Genomic DNA, 23,187 nt, shown 5'->3' with positions numbered 1-23,187 from the left:
TAGACAAACGAGTGTCCCAGCTAAAGCTGTATCTGTTTCTCAGATTTCAATAAAAACACAATCACAATTCTTGTGGCATCTCATACTTCCCAAGTCTCTTGCAAATGACAGAGCAACAACAGAAGAACAAGATTGTGGAAGCTCCTAAGTTTACAGTGTTCTACAAGGAAGCAAAAACAGCATAGAGGTTTCATCATAACTTGTCAATGCTGCCGCTTAGAAATGCATAAAGATGCACTGCACTACCAGTAGATCAATCACATAAAAAGCCTACTTAAATGCAAAAATTTCCAGAAAAGTTCTAGAGACTAACAAAAAAAACAAATATCAAGGCTCGTGCTTGTATAAAGGTTCTTGACCTTCCTATGATGAAACAGGTGGATTGATTCATTTATATGATATTTGCTTAACATCTACTAAAATTTTCTGAGGTCTGCATATCTCCTCTTTAAAATTAAAAGTAAGAACTGAAGACTGCTAAAGTTTTTCCTCTCACCTCACTGATTTGGCCATGAACTCCTCAAAATCTGTTCCTACTTAACTAAAGTGTCTTCTGATTTTTTTTCTACAGGAATCATAGAATCATAGAATGGTTAGGGCTGGAAGGGACCTTCAAAGGTCATCTAGTCCAACCCCCCTGCAACAAACAGGGATATCTCCAACTAGATCAGGTTGCTCAGGGCCTCATCCAACCGGGCCTTGAACGTCTCCAGGGATGGAGCATCCACCACCTCTCTGGGCAACCTGTTCCAGTGTTCTACAACTCTCGTGGTAAAAAATTTTTTCCTAATATCCAACCTCAATCTACCTCCCTCTATTTTAAAACTATTACCCCTTGTCCTATCACAACTGGCCCTCCTGAACAGCCTCTCCCCATCTTTCTTGTAGGCCCCCTTGAGGTACTGGAAGACCGCTATAAGGTCACCCCGGAGCCTCCTCTTCTCCAGGCTGAACAGCCCCAACTCTTTCAGCTTGTCCTCATAGGAAAGGTGCTCCAGCCCTCTTATCATCTTCGTGGCCCTCCTCTGGACCCTCTACAACTGGTCCATGTCCTTCTTATGTTGGGGGCTCCAGAACTGGACGCAATACTCCAAGTGAGGTCTCACGAGGGCAGAGTAGAGGGGGAGAATCACCTCCCTCGACCTGCTGGCCACGCTCCTCTTGATGCAGCCCAGGACGCGGTTGGCCTTCTGGGCCGCAAGAGCACATTGCCGGCTCATATTGAGCTTCTCGTCCACCAGTACTCCCAAGTCCTTCTCCTCAGGGCTGCTCACGATCCATTCTCCGCCCAGTCTGTATTTGTGCCTGGGATTGCCACGACCCAGATGTAGGACCTTGCACTTGGCCTGGTTGAACTTCATGAGGTTGACACGGGCCCACCTCTCCAGCCTGTTGAGGTCCCTCTGGATGGCATCCCTCCCTTCCAGCGTGTCGACGGCACTACACAGCTTGGTGTCGTCGGCGAACTTGCTGAGGGTGCACTCCATGCCACTGTCCACGTCACCGACAAAGATGTTGAAGAGGGCCGGGCCCAACACGGACCCCTGAGGGACGCCACTCGTGACCGGTCTCCACATGGACATCGAGCCGTTGACCACTACTCTCTGAGTGCGGCCATTGAGCCAATTCCTTATCCACCGAGTGGTCCATCCATCAAACCCATGCCTCTCTAGTTTAGAGAGAAGAATGTCGTGCGGGACAGTGTCAAAAGCTTTGCACAAGTCCAGGTAGATGACATCCGTTGGTCGACCCTTGTCCACCGATGCTGTCACCCCATCATAAAAGGCCACCAAGTTGGTCAGGCACGATCTGCCTTTGGTGAAGCCACGTTGGCTGTCACCCACCACCTCCTTGCTCTCCATGTGCCTTAGCATGGTTCCCAGGAGAATCTGCTCCATGACCTTGCCAGGCACAGAGGTGAGGCTGACCGGCCTGTAGTTGCCCGGGTCCTCCTTGTTCCCCTTTTTAAAAATGGGGGTTATGTTCCCTCTCTTCCAGTCATCGGGGACCTCGCCAGACCGCCACGACTTCTCAAATACAATGGCCAGTGGCTTGGCAACTTCATCCGCCAGTTCCTTCAGGACCCACGGATGGATCTCATCAGGTCCCATGGACTTGTGCACCTTCAAGTTCCTCAGATGTTCCCGAACCTGCTCTTCAAGTACAGTGGGCGGTGGTTCATCCTCACAGTCCCTGCTAGTTCTTTCCACAGCTTGGGTGGTAAGACAAGGGGCTTTATCAGTGAAGACTGAGGCAAAAAATTCATTGAGTACCTCAGCCTTCTCTATGTCCCGGGTGACCAGAGCACCAGTATCCTTCCGGAAGGGGCCTACGTTCTCCTTGGACTTCCTTTTGTCCCCTACATACCTATAGAAGCATTTCTTATTGCTTTTTATATCCCTTGCCAAATTCAATTCCTTCAGGGCTTTAGCCTTCCTCACTTGATCCCTGGTCACTCGTACAGCTTCTCTGTATTCCTCCCAAGCTATCTGTCTCCGCTTCCACCCTCTGTAGGCTAACCTCTTCATTTTCAGTTGGTCCAGGAGCTCCTTGCTCATCCACGCAGGCCTCCTGGTCTTTTTGCCCGACTTGTTCTTCATCGGGATGCACCTCTGCTGAGCTTGGAGGAGATGCTCCTTGAATGTGGACCAACTTTCCTGGGCCCCTCGTCCCTCCAGGGCCACCTCCCACGGCACTTTGCCCATCAAGTCCTTGAAGAGGCCGAAGTCCGCCTTCTTGAAGTCTAGGGTACAGAGCTTGCTGAATGGTTTCCTTGCTGCCCCATGGATCTTGAACTCCACCGTGTCGTGGTCACTGCAGCCAAGGCTGTCCTTAAGTTTCACATCGCCCACCAGTCCCTCCCTGTTGGTGAGCACAAGGTCGAGCATGGCACCCCTCCTTGTCGGCTCCTCTATCACCTGCAGGAGGAAGTTGTCATCCACGCATTCCAGGAACCTCCTGGACTGCCTGTGCCCTGCCGTATTGTCTCTCCAACAGATGTCAGGGTGGTTGAAGTCCCCCATGAGGACCAGGGCTTGTGACCGCGAGGCTGCTCCTATCTGGCTATAAAGCGCCTCATCTGCTCTGTCCTCCTGGCCAGGTGGCCTGTAACAGACCCCTACCGTAACATCGCCTATCCGTCCCCGTCCTCTAATCTTGACCCATAAGCTCTCTGTCAGCTCCTCCTCCGACCCCAGGCGAAGCTCCACGCACTCCAGCCGGTTGCTGACATAGAGAGCGACACCCCCTCCTCGTCTCCCCTTCCTGTCCTTTCTAAAAAGCTTATACCCCTCCATGTTGACACTCCAGTCATAGGAGTCGTCCCACCACGTCTCCGTGATGCCAATAAGGTCGTAGCCCTGCTCATGTGCACGCATCTCCAGCTCATCCTGTTTATTTCCCATGCTGCGTGCATTGGTGTACATACACTTCAGCTGGGCCTCCGACAAAGCCGACTTGCTGGCTGGAGCGACAGGGGTTCTCTTGGACGGCAGTGTAAGTTCGTTTGAACATACCTGCGATCCTTCCTCAGCCTCTGGACCCTCGGTGCTGGCACTGGTGCCATGCTGACAGCAGTATGAATCTGACTTCTTGGCTGGAGCGGCTGGAATTCCCTTCTGTTCTACAGGTACTTCCAGCATATCTTTATCATTCTTGATATTCCCCCCCTCCCCCTTCAAATCTAGTTTAAAGCCCTGCCAATGAACCCTGCTAGCTTTTGAGCTAAGACCCTGGTTCCCCTCTGAGAAAGGCATGTTCCATCCGGTGCCATCAGACCTGGTTCAGGGAAAGCCTCCCCATGATCAAAGAAACCAAATTTCCGTCGGTGGCACCAGCCTCTGAGCCATCTGTTAATCAAATCTGATTTTCTGTTCCTCTCTATGTTCTTTCCTGCCACTAAAGGGATTGAAGAAAACACTACCTGGGCTCCTGACCCTTCGACCAATCGCCCCAATGCCCTAAAGTCCCTTTTGATGGCCTTTGGACTTCTCTCTGTTAGCTCATCACTACCAACTTGCATTACCAGTAATGGATAATAATCAGAGGGCCGTACCAAACCAGGGAGTTTCCTAGTGACGTCGGAAGGAAGGACCTTTACAGAGAAGTGCTCTATTTTAACCTTGAAATAAGGGCCTGTAAACTCTTTAGAACCAAAGAATCTTTAGTAAAACTAACTGTAAACCAGTGATGGCAAAACTTATGAAAGGAAATGTTGACCTCTGTCAGTCTCTTCACACTCAGCCACACATACCAAGATTTTGTCATTACCCACAAATGGTGTAAAAATGCTACCAGTGGCAGCAAGCCTGAGAAACCTGGAAAGCTCTCTTCGGAGACCTCTATGAAGCAACATTTTACTGCCGTTACTTCTACTTGAGACAAGCAGTTAAAAAACCCATATATAACACAAATTCTTGGTTCATAGTAAGCACCTACTATTCAATACTCCAAGAGCACATAAATATTTTAAACCAATGCTCAGGATAAGTTTTTGTTGGTGGAGCATCATCCAATATAAATTTATTTCTCACAGAGATGAGTGGGAAGTGCTCTTTTCTCAGAGCACTTTAAAGATTCAGAATCTGGATCTAGTACTCCAGTTGTTTTTTCTCGACAGTCAGCACTATTCTAAACATTCCTATTGGCAGATGCTCTATGCTTTTCCCAAACAAAGAACTGATCTCACTCGTAATTAAAATTGTACAGATTTACTTCTCATGGTCTATTACTTCATTACTTCACTACTAAGGTGAAAGCTACTTTCCTCATCATGAAGTGCCTTAGAATACAAGCTATCTTGTATTAGGCAACATTTGAAAATAATAATGTATATGATGCCTCACCTAATAAATGCTATGGTAGCTGAAAGTAAATCAACGTAACAAAGTCCTAAGCATTACACTCTAAGTCAAAATGTATATATTAGAGTCCCTTAAAGTGATATGAAGTGCTTGCCTGTATTATCTCAAACCAGGAGGAATCACGTTAGAGCTGTGGTAGTCCAAACACAAAAGGGAAGCCAGGCTTGCAGGGAAAAAAAGTCTTGCATTAGGCCAACTGACCTAGCTAGAAAAGTTAGATTCCAACATTAATTATTCACATGTAGCAGCACCATATCAGCTGATTTTAATTGCCTTTTTTCCGCCTGAAAGCCTAAAACAAAAAAATTCAAGGATTTCTAGCAGTCCAGACTGACTTCTAGAAGTGCGCATAGATTCCATACATAAGCACTGATAAAGCTTTGAAAATGAGTCCTTATTTCTGGTCACTAAAAAGTTCTTTTGTCTGAAATAATGTGCTCTTCATAAGGCAAGCTCTTATTTGTTTGAGATACAGATAACTGCAAAAAGCTATTCACAGAATCACAGAATGTTAGGGATTGGAAGGGACCTCAATGGATCATCTAGTCCAATCCCTCTGCCGGAGCAGGACTATCTAGATCAGATCACACAAGAACGCGTCCAGGTGGGTTTTGAACATCTCCAGAGGAGACTCCACAACCTCTCTGGGCAGCCTGTTCCAGTGTTCTGTTACCCCTTACTGGGAAGAAGCTCTTCCTCATGTTTAAGCGGAATCTCCTATGTTCCTATTGCCCTATGACAGCTAAAAACTAAGAAACATTTCCATTACACGCTGCTAATATCACACTAGAAACTCGGGGTCAAACGTTCGGTTTCAGTATTTCTAACAGAGTTTTTAACATATTCTTTCTTTTTTTCCCCCCCTCCACATCTTACCTCTGTAACTGGCAATTCAAGCTGAACCACGTCATCTTGTTTTGAAACAGGCGTTTGCAGAGCTGTGTCTAACAGTAAGATGCCATTGAGATCTTTCCTACATCCTACTGCATAATCATCCACAAAGATCACTTTATCCACAGCAGAAATATACTGACATTTCACCCGTCCACCTGGTTTAGCTATAAAGGGAAAAGCAAAAAGCAAGATTTGATTAGAAAACAACCTTTAAAAGAGACCTCTAATATTCCAGAAAGTAATGTAATACTTCAGATGTTTCTTTACTTCTTGAGACAATCAAAAACTAGCATTTTAGCTGCTACAACTTTTACCAAACTTTTGTATTCCCTACGTTAAAAAGCAAACAACCAAAATCTATACATCTTATCAACAACTACAACCATTTTATTGCTATGATGGAAGCCATCATGCAAGTCCTCTTCCTACCAGGTCTAAACTAGTGTTTTCAACACTAATGTAGATGCCTGAATGTACTTGATCAATCAATTGTAGCTGACAATGAACAATAATAATTAGATTGTACAAATCAGAATGGAAATTAAGACAAAAATTGCTAAACTACCACTAAGGATGAGTAACACCATTTCATCAAGCAAAACACCACTCCAACTTCTGAAAACTAAGTACAGCATATCATATGTGCCAACGCTACACACATTCCTTAAGATACTAAGGCAGCTCATTTCTGCTCAGCGCTGCACACGTGATGGCACCAACAGGTTAGAGAAGTTTGGCTGGGGCAGAGGAAGACTGTCAGCAGATAAATATGGAAAGGCTGGGGCAATGGATATTATCCCCAGAAATGTTTAACATTATTTGACATTATTAGGTGTCTAAGGCTGGATGGATTGTGAAACTAAATCCATGTAATATGCTGTCTGTGTAGAAGGCAAATTGTTTTAATTCACATAAAGTGTAACCTGCTGCTACAGAAGCAGACTGTACATATGTTATAAGTATATGGACACATCATCCAAAGGGCAAAGCTGAAATCACTGGATCGTCAACACAGATCTCATCTTGTTGCACAAGAACAAGAGTTTCATTAAATTTTGCACTAATGAAGTCCTGTCCCTGTTCTCCTCTTTCCTCAGACACTGGATGTTGTTTTTATTATGAGTAATTAAAAATCACCATTTAGGTAGCTCGCAGACACATAAAGCATCCACACAGAGACAGCTACATAATTCTGTCGTCTTCACACCTTGATATAGCTAAATAGAAACTAAAGTTTCTCCAAATATAGGGCACATCAATCCAACTACATTACATTTGTGGTATCCTCTCTTGAAGACTCAGCTCAAGAACAGTTTTCAGCTGCCCTTCTCACCAAAATTTTGGAAACAATGACTCATATACTCTCAAAATATAGGACTTACGCCTTTGCCTGCATGAAGTATACTGCAATAGTAATCATTGTTATAACAGTCAGAAACACTTCAAGAGCCCTGGAATCACTTGACAGTTGTGCAGTCGCTAGTCCTAGCTCAATTAAAAAAGGGTCCTCTGAATGGCAAATCAACTAGTTTCAAACTGTATTTCTGCCAATATGTTGGAGTTCCGCACACACACAGACAACACAGCTGCAGGCAAGGAAGTCAGCCATTCTACAGAAAAATAACATTTCGACAAAAATTCAAGTACAAGCCTTAATGTCTTTAAAAGTATTAGTTTCAACAATACTAGAAACTACTATATAAATAAACTTAAAGGTAGCTGATACTCTAAACTAGAAAACTCAGTAGATTCACATGGTGTTTGCAGTCCATTCAGTGTGATCCAACTGATGGATGACTACAGGACACACTCATCACTTCTCTTCCTTTCCAGAGAAAAGGGAAAAGCAGCTCACCTCTTCTGGCAGTATCAACACCATGAACACTTCATTTTGCACTTTCCTTATTTCCTGTCAAGCACAGGAGTATGCTCATGCTCTGTGACTAAGAGTCCAGCAGCCTGTAGGAGCCCAGCCCTTCTGGCTTTCCAGGCTAGACCGTTCTTGGTGAAGTTGTTGATACCTCGTATCTAAACAACCAAATGGCTAACTAATATCCTCTATGTAGGCAGTAACAATTTTTAGAAGCCAATGAAGATTACTAATGAGGTAGATAACATGTCTAATCAACGTAGCATTTCTGCTCCATTAAGAAACAAACCAAAAAGTTTTAACTACAGCACAAGAAACATTCTCTAACAGCTGTGATTCTCACTGTGCTGCTTAACATTTTGGTTGGTTACAATGACAAAGACTTCACCCAACTTTCTAGAGATAGTTTATTTACAGTTGCCAGTTGTATTTTATTCAAAGCACATAAAACCAAAACAAGATCCCTTAGCCTAAGTTGATGGAGCTTCAAGGAAATAACTCAATCAATATTCAGCGTCGTTCCAAAACCCTGGGAAATACACTCTGCAACTGAATGGTTTACACTTTGAATAGCCTCTGAACTGTTGACAATCTATTTTGCAAACTTAGAGGAGTTGAATTTTGAAGTTCAGAAAACACATTTCAAGACGGTTCTACTAGTAGTCACAAACTATACTGTACTTCATGTACGGCTGGCCGTATGATTGAAACAGCAGGTTGAGAACCAGGAAACCAAAGAATATAGAAGTCACCACTACAGAAGAAGCCACCACTGTAGAAGAAATGCCTAGAGAAGTTTAACCATCCTCAAAGCATTGGCAGAAGGGTCCTTTCTAACTCAGAATCAACGTCTTATGATGTGCCAAAGGACTCTGATCACTACCCTTTGACAAATCGACTGGTGGCACTACAGCATTATGTCCTGCCTGTCCAGCCTGGCTAAGTTTACTAGCAATAAGTAGTGATCTGCATCTTCACAAATCACAGTTCAAAAGTTTCACACAAACTCACTCAATTACTTAAGCTAGATCATCGAAACCTAATTGTTACTCTCATTTTAGCCCTAATTCCTTCAGCTGTAATTTATTCTCAGTGGTGGAAGGAGAAATAGTCATTCAAAGTTTTTAACAATTTTGCTGTTCAGTCTTGGCACAAGCAGATCATAACTGATCTCAATATCTCCAGCTTATCTGTCTAAGATTAAAACCAAAACAACTCACAAAGGAGTTGTTAAGCCTTTTGTCAGTTCCTATAAGGCAACCCAGCAGGCTGCTAGCATGCTAGAAGTGCAAGCCAAATAATATACTACATTATGCTATGTCATCTATAGCAACCTTAGAACTAGCAACCTGAAAACTTAAAACAAAAGCAAACAAACTTAAGACTGAAGAAATGAAGAATTTGAGAAAAGCACATTCCTCCTCCGTCTTCTTTGTTTTGAACAACACAGAACAGAGATCAGCAATTTCCTGTGATCAAAATCTGATGTACAAAAAAATATTACAGAAAACAAGCTTGTCTGGAGAACACATAACAGCCTAGGCAGCATCAGTGGTGCCCCCTTGTCTGCAGGCATTAAGATGAACCAAACTAATCTGAGAATTAGCCTTGTGTTTCAAGAAGTAGAAGAATCAAAAAGCTTGTCTCTATTTCTCTGCTTAGATAGCTTTAGCCTCAAAGCTTTTAGAGCTTAAGAGAATGCGACTATCACCTGAATATGCATGGCCACCATCATGAAGATATGTAGGTTAATATTGATAGTAACACCTTTGATCTTTTCTAATATTGGAAAAAAAGTTAATTCGCCTTGAAAACTGCTAGCCAGGAATTGTACTAAAACATATCATGATGTCAGTAATTCTGTTGACAAGAAGCTCCCAATGCACAACGTGCAAAAAACCCAAATAGTTTCTAAATTAAGCAGACTAACACTTTTATCTGCAGCTATAAAGTAACAGTGGTAAACACACGCATCAGAGCACTAATTCCATCACACCAAGACCAAACACACCTAAAGGAACATCCATAACATCAATCTATGAACGCAACTATGTCTTCAGATTAAAAATTAAATTAACATTTTTGGAGAAAGAGAAATCCCATCAGCTCAGCGAAACACACACATTACACACACTGATAGCAGTTTTTGCACTTCCAATTTAAACTAGAATACCCAAACAAGATCTCAGCACTCATTTCAAAACACTGCAACCATCAGAAGCTAAATGGATAAAGTTTCAAGAGATCAAAAGCCCTATCTATCCTATTAACTTTGTACCATTAGATTTGACCATCAAGATATTTAAAGGCAAAAGAAATCAAAACTAAGAGAAGGGAGAGGTACAACTGCAGAAGTCTTTATAAAATTTTAATTTTCCCCTTTCTATTGTGAAGTGTGGGTGTAAAGCTTCAAGTTTAGGAGATATTACCACTCATGGTAATGTGCTGCATGAAATTCTCCTTCCAGACGCCACGTTAGCAGACAGCAGAACCATCCTTTCCATTAGAGACAAAAATGCTTCTTGCCAGAATATTGCTCAACTACTTCTCACACATTTTTCCCATCTATCTAGGGTTAAAAAACATAAGTATCAGTTGTCCTCACTTGTTGTGAGGCAGATGTCTTTCCTATTGCTACCGTTTCATGTAATCATAAAACCAACTGAAAAATCCTGTTAGCAAGTTTAACATCTCATTATACGCTACCTAAGCAACAAAAGTTTGCCAAGGCAAGCATATCAGAACACTAGCAGTTTGAGGAAGTTCTACAGTACAAATAAAAGAAAACTGTCTTAAAAGTTTAACTTGACGTCTTAACCTGCTATATTTGCAGGAAAGTATTTTGAACTAATACTATACAAAATCACAATTATGGATCACTTGCAAAGGGTAAGATTTTTACACAAAAGAGAACAAAAACCAAACCACTGCAAGTCTGGTTTAAAAGGGAGAAAGTTGTCTTACATCAGTGGCTCCCAAAGGAAACAAAGACATTGTGGTTATGAACATCTGGGAACACCATAAAGAGAAGACGTCTAAGGCATGGCTAAACCAGGGCATGACTGCTCACCATTACTGAATCTATCAGTTACAGATTGTCTCTTGTTCTTCCTCTCCTCCTGCTCACCTACATCTTCAGCGGAAACTTCAGCAGTGCAGTTTTGTCTTCCAGGCCCAGTCCTTTATTTGCTCTAAAGACCACCTCAGCAAAGCATTCTGCTGCTACCATGAAGACACTCCATGGGTCCCTCCTTTCCCAAAACAAAAGCATTCTCAGACTTGAGGAAAGGAATCAATTGGATGAAAATAAGTTCAAGTCGCTATTTTAGATGAACAAAGTAAACAGGTTTAAACAAGCAACATTTTCTCTTTTAGATTTCACTATATGCACACACCTCCATCTGCCACACCACCTAGAAGAGCAGTCCAAAATGACTGAATAAAGAAAAAACACATTCAGAGCTGCAAAAGGAAAGAAAACTAAAAACATTCTCCAAACAGCAAAACGCTACAGGAAGCAGAAATACCCAGCTTAACATCGCAAAGTGCCTTCAACCTTCCTTATTTGCCAAAACTGGATTTATTTCATCAAGAACAAGACGTAATCTACAGTTTATCTTTTCCTCTACTAGGAACTAACAGGACAGAGTGGTTTCAGTATCAGTTTCATATACATTTTCATATACAGAAGGTTTTACTAATCCTTCTTAGAGTAGGAAGATGCGTTATCCGGACCAAAGCATTGGAGACTGCCACATGAATATTAACTAGATGTCTCTGATCAAGCAACTAAGTTAACATTAACACTTAAAAGGTTTCAGAACATAAACAAAATCCCACTGAGATCAAGGCAGTTCATATCTCACTAGCTTTGCAGGCACAGGGTCCTCTTCCACTCTCAAGACTTACACCGAGTCTGAACCAGCAGGAAGACACTGGTTAGCTCTTTGTGCCCACGCTCTTCGTGTTGTTTCAGATCTCTGTATCTAACACTACTGCTGTCTTGTATGCTGTACAGAACACAATTGCTCACCAAGCTATATACCATGATCGCCAAGAACAAATTACGAAAGATTTCGCAAGGTATTCTACAATCCTTTCTGCAAACTCAGGTAAACTGTGAAAATTTAAGCCTGTGCAATTCTCCTGCAAACACCTCACAGAGGACAATGTCTTCTTCAAAATTTTTTCTCAAAGCCAAAACTACATTAAAAATTTTTGGGAAAGATGACTTTCACAAATTGCAGATAGAAAGATTACACAGCATCCACCCAGAACCAGAGACAACCAAGGAATGCTTCACAGCTCAGTAACAAGAAATCCCCATTCTTCAAGAGCAATTCCCATTGCAGCATTTCATGACAGAGAACCTTTGCCAGATGAAATTTTACCACCAGTTCCTCTTTTTGTGATTAAAGTGGCTAGAGCATCTGAGTTCACCCATTATGTTCCCTGAAGTCTCTGTAAACAGGAGAAAACATCTCCAGTTATGGCACTTTTTAAACTGAAGACTGTTTGGCAGGAAACAGTATAGCTTCCACCCCTCCAAGCCCCAACATTATAAGGAGTTTCCAAAATATCAAGCTATGAGAAGCAGTAAGTTCTCAAAAGCAGATGAGTGGGCTACAAGGCAAGTGAAAAACTGGCTAGACGGTCATGCACAAAGTTAGTAGTTAATGATTCAACACCCACCTGGCAGCCAGTTATGAGTGGCATTCAGCAAAGCTTGATATGGTTTATTATCTTCATCAATGGCCTGGATGATGGGACAGACTGCAGCTTTAGCAAGTCTGTGGATGACACCAAATGGGAGGCGACTGAGGGCAACTCATGCATTAAATGGCAGGACTGCATTTTAAAAGGATCAAAAAAAAAATCAAAAGATCTCTCAAAGAGACATGGCTTGACACAAACCTCCTGAAGGTCAACAAAGACAAACGCAAGATCGTAACATCTGATGCAGAATATAACCCGAAACATCAATAGAAGCTGGGGCCCAACCGTCTAGGTGACAGCCCTACAGAAAGAACATGGGGATCCTGATGGACAGGCTGAACAAGGGGCAGCAATGCATCCTTGTAGCAGGATTGAACAGGCAGTAGGTCCGGAGAAAAGATTAGTCTCCTCTACTCAGCAATTTTGAGCCCACATCCAGAATACCATATCCAGCTTCAGTCCTCCATCTGAGACACCAGTACGCATGTGAGAGTCCCACGAGGGGACACTAAGACAGAGGGCTGGAGCTTACAACATATGAAGACAGACCAAGATAACTGTGTTCGTTTAGTCTGCAGAAAAAAATGGTTTAGGAGGAAATCTAACAGCAGTTGTACATTACTGCAGCAGTAGCTCAACAGCTATGTTAGACCACTGAGTTACTACTCATCTTTCTCTTTTTGACATTATTTTTAAGGAAACACAACACTGAATACAGAAGCAACCATACTGGATAAGAGGAAAACGTGCATAAGCCTAGATTTTGTCCAAGACAGTGGACAGGTCTAAATCAAGTGGTTAGTTAAGAATTTAAGAAAGGGTATGCATACAATGGTGCTTTCCCGTAACATTCTCAGTCTCTGCTATTTTGCGCTCAGGGAGCTTCTGAGTCAAAAGTGACTTCTTTTTTATATAATGACCTTTGATAGGTTGTTCTTCCATCAGTTTGTCCAACGCTGTTGTGATTCCACAAACATCTAGCATTGCCAATGTTCTGTAGCCAGGAGCTTCATATTTTACTATTTCTCACAGTTACCTCTTTTGATGCCCTCAGCTTTTATACAAGAAGACAATCAATTCCCAATTTACATTTTTGACACATTCAGAATTTAGCAAACCTCTCTTGTTCTCTTACCTTCCCATTCCAAATCATTCCCATCACCATCTTTTTTCAGGTTGAACACTATCTCACATACATAAGCCATTCCATACCTTAACTTTCTATTTCTGTTATACTCTTTTTGATGTGGAAACATCAAAATTGCACACATATAGGCACTGAAACGGACTTACCTTCTCAGTTGGGTTCTTGACAACTTCTCTAGTAATTGCTCATATGATAACTACTGAGCATTTAGTTGTATTTCATATTTCTAGTACAACTTCAAGATCTTATTCTGGCATTTTAAGACAGTTCAGAGTCCAGTACACCAGGCTCCAATTCTAGTACTCTTATGAGTACTTCAAATTAATTAAATTCATTCTCACATTCTCCTAATAACTGCTTCTACACAGGAAAGCTGAAGTAGAACAGACTAGAACCATTCATGTTGAAGTTATATTTAAAAGTAGAACTATTCTTTAGAGAAGCTGGCAAAATTGAAGGACCTTGTATGTTTAAGACACCTACTAGCAGCACAGGAATATTTGAACCTGGTAACTATATAAGTTTAACTTTAGTTCTGTCACGAAAAGGGGACATTTAGAGAAGCTAACTTTAGCCTTGTAAGACTGGTCTTGCGAGGCTACTTCTACAGACAATGGAAAGTAAGCTCCTCAAAAAGTTCAGAGTAAGGACTTTTCCTTCAATCTGTATTGAATGGAGAGGGAAGCTAAGACTATTTGTTGAAAAATGTTAATATCTTGTTAATTCTGACTTAGAAAAGGTACAGAAAAAATCCACTATTAAAAAAAGTCTACTGAGCAGTGTTATACGTCATCGTTTACATCATAACATGAATCTAGGATCCCATAGAAGGCAGGTCAACTAAGTCTGTCACAGTATTTCTCCATAATAACCACAGTGCCTTCTTGCTCTTCAATAAAACACTCCATATCTTCCCAGTCTTCACTGCCATCTGCCCAAGTTCCTACTTCCCTAACCCTTGCTAAACCTTTCCCCTTTGTCACCCAGTCACACTTTCCCAGTTCCCAATCCCATCTCTCACCCTCCCACCTCTTCCTTTCCATAAGGAGTTCTTAATGATAGAGTCTCTGTAGCCTGTTGCAGAGTAAACAGAGTTTATCAGACCCTTCTCCTACAGCTGCCAAATGCTCAGATGAGATCCTGATTGCATCAGACTCAGTCAGGTCAGGGAAGTGCAGTGGCTCAAACAGTTTTCCCTCCACGAACTGTACAGGAGACTGAAGAACTGCAGACGGACTGTATGCTATGCAAACCTTCATTAACCAGCACTTCAGACTGGATACGTGCTTTCACTAATGCTACTAACTTTCAAGACTACTTAACTGATCAGGAAATTCCCTTCCTAAGTTACACATTTAAAAAATTATCAATAAAATACTTACAGAATAGCCCTAGCAAATACCTCAAGAAAATGTTAAACATAAAATGTTCACATTTATGGGATAAATAAGTTATCATTTCCATAACTTTACATTTTTAATCCAGGCTGTAAAATAAAAGCTGTTTTTTTCTCCCCTGCTTCTTATGCATCATCCTTATCTGTGGAATGCTCTTTCCCCTAACATACATGCAAATCTTCAAAATAAATGTTTTGCATATACCAGACTTCCTGTCTACTTTTTGACTAGCCGTGTGCACTGGGTCCTTACCAAATCTTTATATTCTTCCCAAAGACAAGGCAGCAAAGGAGTTGGGCCAATACATTACCCAATATTTGACTCCACAGAAACTAAAAGCAGCTGCAAGTGTTGGCATTTGTGTGTACCTCACAAATGGAAGAACTGAGGGCAATAGCTGTTCTTTCTTGAAAGGTCCACTATCTGGTGACAACTGCAAACAGTCACTGCAATTAAGAGAGCATTAACTATTTAAAGGACAGCTTTCTAACAGCAAAAAGCAATACTGTGGAATCACTTAGGAACCATCAGGAAAGCAAACTGAGCCACGCGTAAATTTTTTATTTAAAAATTTAAAAAAAAAAATGTTGATCAGCTATTGATCCCAGTAGAACACACAACATGCAACAAGCTATTTCATAACATGATCCAGGACAGAGTGATACAACCATGTGGGCTGTTGGACAACTTTTGAGTGTAAGTCTTACTCCAACTCAGACTCCGAGACAGCCTAAGAAGCATTTTTGAAAGACATTATACCGTTCAAGGAGAACTAAAGAATCCTCATAACTGCAAGGATGGACAGCTTTGTCTCCTGATTTGAAAGTAACTTGGCAATAAAATTTGAAACAACAGATCAACACCGTATCAAAAAAATCAGATGTAATCATTATTAAAAACTTGAAAGGAACAATTAAGGTGTACCTTCAGTTTAGGGCAGATTTTTCTTATACTCTGTCTTTTAAAATTCTGTATGTTGTATTTCACTTAAATTCCAGTCATGGATACCCATGCAATAGCAACCACAAAATTACTGATATAAACATGTAACTAAAGACTCAGAAAGGTTCTACTGAGCCAGCTACCAATATGATCAGCTGCTAGAAAGGACCAATTATAGGACAGCAGAGTATACTGGATTCAAACTTCTGATCACCATGACGTTCGGATTAGTAAAAAGATCTCAGGGCTTCTAAAGATCACTAGGCTAGGCAACCCAAAGCAAAAACCTTCTCCATGTTTCCATTACTCCCGAGTCCTACAGATATTTACCTGCTTTCTTTCATAACGTTCTGGATTTGAACCAATCAATCACCTCTGCCATAACGATCAGCATTGAGGTCAAAAATCACCATTTTTCCCAAGAATTCTTTGTATCAATGAGAAATATCTTAACTACCTGACAGATGGAATAGGGCAGGAAGTCAAAGTTCAAATCCCTGGTGCAGAGCACAGTATTTCCTCTTCAGGTCAGCAAGAAGCATTTCAAGATACATCCTCCTGAAAAAGACCTTTTTCGAAGTCCATTTGCAGAGGGCTAGAAAATTTCTGATTATCTGCCATTAAAGCATTCTGCAGCCTGTAATAATATGGCGCTACTGTTGCAATGATAGCCACGGATCCATCAGTCCAGATATGAATGATCTGACAATAAAATGAAAACTGCTGTGCTATCTTGCCTGGCAACATAACATACGCCTGCATCGCTGTCTGTTGTTACTTCTGGATCCCTGTAATAAACACAGAAACGCAAACATCCCTTTAAAGGCATGTGAGAAGAAGAGATCTCTATTTTTACTCTGTTTTAGCTTCTGCAGAAGATAATCTAGATGTGTTTCCACAGAGCCTGGAAACATCAACTAACGGCATCTTGACAGTCTGGTAAGATGTATGGCAAGTAAGAGTGATATCTGACATACTCTGAGATTAAGCTAGCAGACAAATGGAGCATGCAGCAGTCTAGAACCTTTCCTGGTATAAAACACTGAACTCAAACCTAACAATTCTCCTATTCTGCTTTTTCAAGTGCTTAAGGCTCTTCATGAATGACCTTAAGATCGCATAAATCAATGGAATGATTTCTTTGAGAAGCATTTTACCCAAATCAGCACTGCTGAGTATACTCAAACACAAGGTGGGCTGTAGCAGATCACTAGACATTTGACAATACTCCCCATGCAATGAGACAATAAATAAGGAGAAAATTCTATATTAATAGCAACAGCCTTCATTATTAATATTTTTGTCTCATAAGTGAACAAATTAAAATAAGAGCCAAGATGATGAATAAATTGGCCCCAATTGTGAGCGATGGAGGAGACAACTTGAGCAGTATTGCCACAGTGAGCTTGAAACAGTTGAAACTGCTGATAATATCTTAAAATAATTCAAGACTAGAATTGGATGGCAGAGTATCCCAATAGTTTCTTCCTAGAGACTAAGAAATGTACACTTCCTCTGTGACTTTCAAGGTGCAAATGAGAGTATTTTCTTCTTTTTTTGCCTTCTGCATCACATAGAAAGAAAATAAAAAGAAACAGAACTGGATATCCCTTGATAGATTTCCAAGGTTTCATAATTCAAAGCAATCGAGCTGAAGACAAACAGGACTTCCCAAAAGGGAACACTGACAGATAGACACTGGTGTTGAACTTGCTGGCACAGGTGAGCCTCCTGGGCTGGGATCTATTGCCTTTTAAATTCCTCTGTTGGAGGAACAGCAGTTGAGGGCCTCTGACGATAAAGCAGAGTCTCTGGTTCCCCTACAGGAACTGGTACATATGTGCATTGAACATATCCTTCCCTGTATGGATTCAGAAGTCTGTATTTTGGTTACTGTTAGGGCTTCTGCAGTAATTTACAAGGCTTTAGCTATGAAACACTGTGCATTTTAGCAAATGTGGCTCTGAAACTATTGCTATGTCAAATTTATCTGGAAAAAAAACTACAGAAATATTCAAGATGGTCACTGTCCATCTGACAGTACATTTTACTTTCTTATTGTGTTCCTGGCCAAGCTTCTCTGGGAATTACAGCACTCTCCCAGTTCAAGCAGTTTTCTTATTTTATTTGTACATAAAAGGAACTGATAAATCAAACATCTCTATGAACACTAAGAGAGTCACTAGAGATTATTCTGGAAGTTTGTTTTGATACTTTGAGGGTTTTTTCATCTGGCTTTTTTGGTTTGTTTTGGGTTTTTGGTTTTGTTGTGGTTTTTTTTTTTAGGCAAAGGAAAAGGCCCTTCCTTAGTGCTGTATTTGGAAATTGATCATTCACGCTCTTTGGCTAACAGTGTTCAACTTGAAACTGAACACAAATATTTAAATGCCCAAGAGAGAAAATAAAGTACTTGATAGAATTGCATGACAGATCCAAAACTAGTCCTGACTAACCACCACTAGTAAACACACAGAAATGCGTAACATCCAGTAACCACAAGAACTGTCTTTGCATTCCCAGTCTGGCGCTCTGAAATGCACAGTGTGCAGTCAACAGCCTTGGTAGAATAAAAAGGACAACCTTGTGACCAGGTAAGGCAAAGATTAACGTTAAAGGATCACCTTTAACATTTTCCCCTTATCAATGGTATTCTTATTCACTACCACACTCTGGGCTGTTGCAGATGATCACCTGGCCCTCTTGAATAGGTCTACAGTGTCCATACAGGAAACAGATTAAAGATGTTCCCTTTCCAGAGACAGATCTGAAGAAGATTCAGTATGGTATACTAATAATCATAATTCTCACTGGATTCCTACAGTTCGGGCTCAAAAGAACAATCCCTTGGATCAGCACATACATTAGACCAACGATGTTCACATGAGAAACTGAAGCACACAGACCAGAGACCACATTCTCATGTTTGGACCTGATCTATAATTGAACTGTCTTTTGGCTGTGAATCTTTCGTTTTGCTCTTTTACACACAGAAGAGAGCGATCTGCATTTACATTCTAATGAAGGCCGCCTCCACTGCCCTACCAGATTCAGTATTCCACAGGTTCAATCTTTTCACCGAGACGGAGCTCAAAGCTTAATGTATCGCCACAGTGAACTGCAACTGCAAATCAAAGCAATGCTGAGGCCTGGTGGTTTCCTCTTCTCCTCGTCTCCCTTGATGGAGGATCATTTTTCTTGCTCTGCTTTCTAGAAAGAGATGCCTGCTATATTTTGTTTTTCCTTGGGTAATGAGCAACAGCATTTCTGTCCAACATAAATCTTTTGGCAGGGCAAAAGACTTGCAGCCCCAATTACCAAGGAGGACAAACAGTCTCCCAGGAGAAGCAGTTTTAATTCCTAGGGACTCTATTTTTAGTTATAGCACCAGAAGTCCCTGAAGCAACAATATCCTTTGACCTGTCATTTATGGCAGGGGAGAGAGCAGGGACAGAGTTGGTCTACAGGTCTGAATGTCCAACTTCTACTATCCTATATGAAAAGAGCTCACATTGTACACAGCGGGCAGATATCAGAGATCAGTTGAATTGTCTTTCCCTCCTCTTCCCAAAGAAGGGCTGAAGAGGGAGAGAACAAGCGTGAACACAGTTGCTAACAGCCACAACAGACACCAACTGCTGAGATGAACCAGATTTCTGACAGGCATGCCAGTCTGAATCTATAAAGATATTCACTTAAAGTTTCTTCAAACTAAACTCATGTTATAATTTTTTTTTCCAGTAACATAATCATCAGCTATATTGCACAGACAAAGCCTGGGTAGACTGCAAAGCAATTCTGTTGTTTCATGTGAGGAGGAGTAGAATCCATGTTTTACAGTCATGCTGTCACAGAGAAGACTGACACCAAAGGAAGTATACATGACTGAATGTACGTAACAGAAGCAAAGCAATAACTTATTTTTAAATAGTTACCATTTAGAGAAGAACTGCCATTAGCATTTTGAATACTAAATCAAATCCCTTGACAGGATTCTATCACAGAAAAGTGTAAAACAACAGCTCAGGCCTTGATTTACAGTTCACTTCTTTTTCTGTTCATGAGAATTAAACATCTCCTACATAGACAATCAATTACAGAGTAAGTCCTCGATTTATGCCCTCTTCCTCCACAACTTCAAAGCAATTCTCAAATTCTGGCAATAGCTTGAAGAAAAGTAAGAAATGAAGTTATTAATAAAAAAAGTACTTTAGGAGAGAGTATGGTAGAAGAAAGTGGATTATAGAAGCAGAGTGATCTGAATTACGAACAAAGTGGGAAATGCCAAAGAAAAGGTTCATTTTCAATACAAGCAATCAACAAAAAAAGCAGCTGACAGCTTCTTAATAATTCCACATGACTTTGTTTTTATTGAACCCCCAAACACTTAACCTTTACACTTTACAATATACCGACTTTAACTTATTAAAGGAAATCACAGATTTTTCTCCTGTTCTCTTTAGTTTGACATTGCAATGCAGTTGCTAGTTTTCAAGGTGAAAGTATACAAGTTACCTAGACTATGGCATCTCTGTACAATTCTTGACATTACTATGGCATGTTCAGGTGGCAAACATCAACCCGTCACTACCACCACTCAACGAAGCTACATCTTATTATTAACACTCAACTATACAACTGTAATGAGAACCTGAATGGGGAAACACACAACTAGTAAGAATCATATCTTTCTATTCCAAGGGTTGGTCTCACAACATACTAAATAAGCCCCCACCGATATTCTCACAAGTACCACAGTTTAAGAACCATGAATGAATCAGGAACAAAAGCTGATAACGGCATGTGGATCTTTTTCTATATAGCAAGCTTGTAAATAGCACAAAAATATCAGTGGGAAACAAAGACAGTTGTTTGACAGTTACTGAGATGCAAGAGCCTTAGCCTCCACGAAGTTACCACATAATCATGCCTCCTTAACAGAATAGCAGGGATACTGTTACTAGCACCAGAGAAAGTCAAGATACTCAGCAGCCTGAAGAACTACGCAAATATATATAAAAACGTACCATCAGAAAACTTCATGAAGGATTCTGATCTTAAATGATTCTGAGCTACAAGACAAACGGCGCTGAAGAAATAAGTCTTCTTAATAAACCCAGATTAAGGCTTAATAAAGAAATTTCTATAGTATCACATATCAATAAGAACTAGAACTACGCCTATCCTACGTAACACACTGCTTCTAATCTTTGGAAGGTTCAACGCTATGTTATTCACAAACTAAAATAAAATAATAAAAAATACAGCCCCGTACATCACAGCCTTCCATCTCCGTTTAATCTTTTAGTAACAACGCCAATACATTTTACAGAAGAAAAACGCCTCGGTGCTGCCTACGCAAGTACCTTTACCCCGAAGAGCACGAACCGTTCAGTCTTGTACAACGCGAAGAGGTGAAAAAGGGTCAGAGGAGCCCCCCGGCACCAGGGGCCCGAACCAAGCCCGGCCTCTGCCCTCCCAGCCCTCCCACGCGGAAACCCCTCGCCCGCCACGACACCTGTTCTCAGAGGAGCCTCCGGCCCGCCTCCCCCGCGGCTCCGCAGCGCCGCGATCGTGCCCCGCAGCCGCCCCGCAGGCCGCCGCGGCCCGCTCCCCGCGCCGCCCGGCAGGCCGCGGGGGCCCCGCGCTCACCGTTGAGCGCCGACGCCTGCAGCGTGGCCCCCGAGGTGCCGTCGATGACTTTGATGGCGCCGCGGGCGGTCACGGCCAGGATGGCGTTGAGCGCCGGGTGGTAGCACAGGCTGCAGAGACCGTCGGCGTCGCAGCGCAGGCAGCCGTCCCGCAGCAGCAGCCACTCGCAGGAGCCCGGCCCGGCCGACACCGGCCCGGGCCCGGGCCCCGCCGGCGCCGCCGAAGAGCAGGAGGCCGCCGCAGCCATCTTCGCGGCCGCTGCCGCCGCCGCCCTCAGGACAAGAGGCCCGGGGGAAGCCGCTCACTGACAGTCCCTGGAGCCGCCGCCGCCGCCAGTCACCATCCGGGTCCGGGGAGAGGGGGAAAGGGAGAGCGCCAGCGTGAGCAGGAAGTGACACAACCGCGCCGGATGCGGAAGCGACCGCCGGCTTGACACCGGAGGGGCGGGGAGGAGGAGCTGGCGGCCGCTCTGCACGGAGAGGGGCGGGGCTCCGCTGCGCGCGCGCGGCCTCATTTCCCCCCCCCCCCCAGCCCGCCCCCTCACACACACACGCGCGCGCGGCCGAGGGTGGGGGCGGCACAGAGGGCGCCCCCCACCCCTGCGGCCGTGGGCGGTGTGCGCATGCGCGGGGGAGGGCGGGGCGGAGGACGGTGCGCCCCTCGGCCGGGCGTCCGTCCTTAGCCCGGGGTGCGTCGCGCTCCGCTCCGTGCGGGCGGCCCGCCCAGCCCGGGTGGGCGGCGGCGAGCGAGGCGACCGGGAGCGCGGCGGTGCGCTGGAGCTGCCGTGCGCGGCCTCGTCCCGGCTGGGAGAGCGGCGGCGGCGGTGCCAGGGCCCGGCCCGGGGCGGCGGCGGGAGGTTCCTGGCGCACGGCGGAGGGCTGCTGCCCTGGGAGGGGTCGGGGGGGCGTCTCCGTTCGGGCTCCGCTCCCTCTAGGGCCTAGGCGCGTCAGCCGGCCGCCGCTTTTCCCTGGCCCGCGGCGCTGCCGTGTCGTTACTCCGGACAAAATCCGGGTCGTAAACGAGCGAGCGCCTTTGCCGGAGTGGGCGTTTATTTTTCGTACTCTTAACTCCGAGACTGGTTTTCTTTTTGCACTTGGAGAGTGATAGGAGAAGGCCCCTATGTAAGCTGCTTCCTGCTTTGTTTCCAAGCGAAGAAGTCACAGTGCTGGTCTGCTACAGCCTGCTTTCCCAATGAACTCCGCCCTGGAGCGGGGTGTCCCGGCCCGCCGGCGGGCGGCAGGGGGGTTCCTGCCTCTGCGTGCGGACGGGGGTGCGTCCGTGCGTAAACACAGACAGTGGTTCCACCCTGAATTCTCTCGTTTTGTGTTTGTTTTTATCCCTAAAAGTAGAGACGGAGTCATTCTACCCATAAAAGCGTTTTGTTCTCAAGCAGTATTCGCCATGCTGCAAAAATGAGATAAGTATAATAAACCCTTTTGTAGTGTTGAGCTTTTTCCCTTTTCACCCACTGCAGTAACAGCAGTTTGTATAGCCAAGATTTACCTGTAGACATTATTTTACCTAAGTAGGACGTTCTGCTAAAATATTTGAAAAAGCTTTTAGGCTACCGATGGTCTTAAATACAATGAAGTTTCAAATATAATGTGTTTTTCCTACAGAATATTTTTATTAGGACCCAATTAACACAGGCTGCTGTAGCAGGAAAATGATTTAAGAAATACAGTGTCTGTGTAAAGAAAAAACAACACA

At 43.2% G+C, this 23,187-nt stretch overlaps 1 protein-coding gene across 4 annotated transcripts in view; it reads right to left on the bottom strand.

Annotated features, from left to right (window-relative positions):
• The window catches only part of BIRC6 (baculoviral IAP repeat containing 6), a 199,147-nt gene extending 177,408 nt beyond the window's left edge, over window positions 1–21,739 (bottom strand). For 2 of the 4 annotated variants that reach the window (XM_086631640.1, XM_086631639.1), the window contains exons 1-2: window positions 21,478–21,724; window positions 5,739–5,920 (exon numbers count right to left, since the gene is read on the bottom strand). In XM_086631640.1, the coding sequence (XP_086487766.1) occupies window positions 5,739–5,920; window positions 21,478–21,724 (429 nt within the window). Of the gene's footprint in view, window positions 1–5,738; window positions 5,921–21,477 lie in introns of all 4 variants that reach the window. The other 2 variants (XM_086631641.1, XM_086631642.1) reach the window with 2 other exon arrangements.
• Window positions 21,740–23,187: the final 1,448 nt, after the last annotated feature.

This window comes from Tauraco erythrolophus, chromosome 2, assembly GCF_009769465.1.
Source record: "Tauraco erythrolophus isolate bTauEry1 chromosome 2, bTauEry1.pri, whole genome shotgun sequence".
Lineage (NCBI taxonomy): Eukaryota > Metazoa > Chordata > Aves > Musophagiformes > Musophagidae > Tauraco > Tauraco erythrolophus.
Note: the sequence above shows the minus strand (reverse complement) of the source record. Positions and strands in the feature narration are given on the sequence as shown.